The sequence below is a fragment of the Solanum pennellii genome, chromosome 7, assembly GCF_001406875.1.
Source record: "Solanum pennellii chromosome 7, SPENNV200".
In the NCBI taxonomy this organism is placed as follows: Eukaryota; Viridiplantae; Streptophyta; class Magnoliopsida; order Solanales; family Solanaceae; genus Solanum; species Solanum pennellii.
Window position 1 is genome coordinate 71,701,810 of NC_028643.1, and position 3,801 is coordinate 71,705,610.

The 3,801-nt window shown below is 32.4% G+C and overlaps 1 protein-coding gene across 1 annotated transcript in view; it reads right to left on the reverse strand.

Moving 5' to 3' along the window:
* Window positions 1-1,830: 1,830 nt before the first annotated feature.
* The window catches only part of LOC107024506 (11-beta-hydroxysteroid dehydrogenase 1B-like), a 2,856-nt gene continuing 885 nt past the window's right edge, over window positions 1,831-3,801 (reverse strand). The window contains exons 2-6 of the mRNA XM_015225492.2: window positions 3,105-3,297; window positions 2,928-3,013; window positions 2,715-2,846; window positions 2,461-2,625; window positions 1,831-2,323 (exon numbers count right to left, since the gene is read on the reverse strand). Coding sequence (XP_015080978.1) covers window positions 2,036-2,323; window positions 2,461-2,625; window positions 2,715-2,846; window positions 2,928-3,013; window positions 3,105-3,297 — 864 coding nt within the window. The 3' untranslated portion in view covers window positions 1,831-2,035. The remainder of the gene's footprint in view (window positions 2,324-2,460; window positions 2,626-2,714; window positions 2,847-2,927; window positions 3,014-3,104; window positions 3,298-3,801) is intronic.

The following is a 3,801-nucleotide window of genomic DNA, read 5'->3' on the forward strand; positions in this document are numbered from 1 at the left end:
TTTTGCTTCTTAAGGTAATTGCAACCTACTTTTGCTTATATATTTTCTTTTATTATTTGAATTTCGAGGTAGTTTTATTACCTCAAATAATTACCTTTCTTCCTAATTTCAATTTTCTTCCATAAAAAAGTGTCTTTCTAAAATAATATTTTCGTTGTCTCAATTTATTTATTTTATTTTATTTTTTTAGTCAATTTCAAAATAAATGTCATATTCCTATATTAAGTAATAATTTAACTATAAAATATTTAGTTTATCCTTGATGAAATAATTTACAATCACATAAATTTCTATCATTCATTTTGGATCATAAATTTTAAAAGTCTTCCATTCTTTCTTAAACTCCGTATTAAGTCAAACTACCTCACGTAAAATGGAACGAAGGGTACTAAATACTTATAAGTTGAGTAATCATACCAATAATCTAACTCAAATTCTCAAATTGGTTCGAAATCCCGTAAAAACGGTCAATCAATCATTTTCTTAATCCCGTTAATATTGAGACATATCTCAGTTTTAACCTTTCCTTTTTGGGTCATATTATCCCTAGTTACACCGGCCAAGTGTCAAGTCAACACTTATCATTAAAAATAATCAAAGACTTAATGTTTATCTATTCAAGATTTTAGCTGATTATATGGAGTATTCAATATGCTTTTTATGATAAATAATACTATAAAAATGTGACTAAAGCTAGTACATCTATCAAGTCTATAATCTATACTCTAGCTTCACCCTGGTCCTTCAATTTCATTGTGTTTCTATATATATTGCTTTTTTTCAGTCTATTCAAAGAAACATAACTTAATGAAAACACAACTAAACCAGTTTTTGGGATGACTTAATTGATTTAGAGGGTGATTATCACACGAATAACCTAGAATCGATCGTCTCAATACTTTTTGAGTCGAGCATGTGCACACAAAGTGCTCACCCAAAGGGTAGAGGCTAGATCAAAAGGTTATAGCGGTTGTGGGTTATCCTGAGATTAATAAAAAAACACAACTAAATCAAGCATAAAATTATTGACATAAACATATTTTAATGGAAATAAGTTAAAATTTTCGTTTTCATTTTTTTGGGAAGTAGTAGGGCAGGTGGATGGCTAGAGACTTGATGATTTCAACTATGATGGTCAATAGGTTCATATTCACTTTTCTAATTAGCGTGAAATTATAATTGGTAGGTAATAGATATGTCGTTAAAATAAAATTCACATATTTAAAATTTAAATGATGCGTCAGATAAATTAAATAAAGAGAGTATAATTGATTAATAATTACGTGAAGGGCTATAACTAGCTATAGACAATATATGACGTTAATGAAGCATCATCGACGCATCATGTTTTGCCATGAAATAACTTGTGTTTTATTAAATCCAATTAAATAATTTGTGACAGATGACAAAAACTTCAAAATCATAAGTCCCACTTTTGAGATATACGTCTGGATTTGGAGACAAATCTGTTTTTTTTGTTAGTATTCAGTATTCACCATTTTATATTTCCTTTTCTAGATTTCTTTTTACATGGATATAGACCATAATAGTATCTTACTTCCACCAAGATTTTTTTTCCTTAACTAATACTTCCTCCGTTTCAAAATAATTGTCATACGGCCTTTCAGAAAAGTATTACTAATTAGAAGTGATGTCTAGCAATTGTACACGTCCTTTTAACATATAATCTTTGTTCATCAAATATTGATTTTATTTTGCATAGCACATCTCTCAAACAAAATTGTAGAAAATAGAGAGTTGCTCGGAACGTAAACAATCGTCACTTCTTGTGAGTTTGAGTTCCAAGAAAGCAAAAAGTGTAGAAGCTACTTTTGAACTGAATAGCTCTTTTATCTACTAGTCATATCAATATACCAAGTACAACTTACAAGAATTCACAAAGTTAATATGCATAATACATTTACTTAATTTACTAGTACAAACACGAGATTTGCGGAAAAAAAAAGATTATATATATTTTGAATTCACTGAACCCATGAACCACCACCTAGCTCCATAGGATTAAGTCTAATCCTCACACTTTTATATGTGGAGATAGGAGAGATTCTGGATAAACATATTTCTGTAATCCAGTTACATCCAAAAGTATCTTACTAGGGGACTCGACTGCTGGTTTCCCTGGCCCCGGGATCAAGAACCAATGTTGGAACCAATCTACAACCTCGGGAAAAAAAAGTACGTAGATGAAAAATGCCTTGAACCATGGTGGCTCCGTTAGGTACTTGTCTCCACGACATGCACTATTCACTATTGACCTCGCACTCTTCTCCACTGGCAATATTGGAGTCGCGCTCATTTCAACCTGGCAACAATCACAATCACAACAATCGTAAAAGTACACACCTCACTCATACCATAAACGGTAGATGAGGTGATCACACAAACAACCCAGACACAATGACATCCATCATATACAAACCAAAAGAAGAAGCAACTTACATCTCTCATTACTTGGTCTACTTCCAACTTGCCTTCAGTTGTGAGAAATTTGCCTTTAGTCATCTCGGATTCGGTTAGTCCTGGAGTAACAATCGTAATCCCAATTTGCGTCCCAAGTTCTACCCTCAACGTCTCGAAGAAACTAATCAATGCAGCTTTACTTGCCTAAAGCAAAACAGCAATATTAACATCGATGAAAATCAACTTGGCATAACAAAAAACTGAAACTGAAAGTCATAGCAAAATCAATATACATTATAGAAGCTGATTCTGGCTGCAGGTAAATAACTAGCTGACGAAGTGATCGCTACAATTTTGCCCTTGGTTTCCTTCAAATAGGGAATTGCAAAATGCGTAGTATAAACTGCACCCCAGAAATTTATGTCCTGAAACGTATAATTAATCCTGTTCTGTTATCCAAAATGTTCATAAATCAAACAAACTTGGAGACATATACACAATTATACCATTGCAGGTGCAGCATTGGTGACATCTACAAGATCCTCAAACATGTATAGAGGCGTCACAGCAGCATTACTCACCAGATGATCCACTACACAAAAATTAGCAATGATCATTTTCACTTGAACAAATTGACTCGATAAGATTGTTCGAGGTTTAATTTATTCGTTTTCTATACTTACATCTACCAAAATTGGTTATGGTTTCGTCGATTAATCGCTTGCAATCTTCAACTTTGGATACATCAGCATGTACAGAGATAACATGTGGAGATCCAAGCCAATAGGCCATGTCTGCTACTTGTTCAAGACTCTTGTGCCTTCGTGCCGCAAGAACTAAACGTGCACCTTTTTTAGCATATTCATACGCTAAATGCTTCAATTACATAACAAACTCAAATTAATCAAAAAATCCTTGCATTTAAGTTTTTTTTGAAAAGGACATATTGATGATTAATCTAGCAAAGAATTAAGTTATATATCAACTCAGCCTAACCCGACCCAACCCATTTAGCTTTAGGTTTGGGTTGGTTATTGGCAGTCCATTTCATAGTTCAATTTATTTCAACCCATATTAATGGTTTGATATGCAAACTAAATCGATTTTTGAGAAATCTTTGTCAAAATATTTTTTCCAAAAAATTATTTTCTATATTATATAAAACTATAATAAAGATGTTATTTTAATTGAGTACTTAAAATTTATAAAATAACAAATAAAACTATCAAAACCTAGTTAAATTGGACAGATTAGGTTATGACGTGTTACTAACATGTTCATTTATCCATCTTGACCCAAACAAATTTGGATTAAATTGGATATTTGACCCATTTTGACCCGCTCAAATTTACCCGGACCAATTATCCCCCCCCCCCCCCC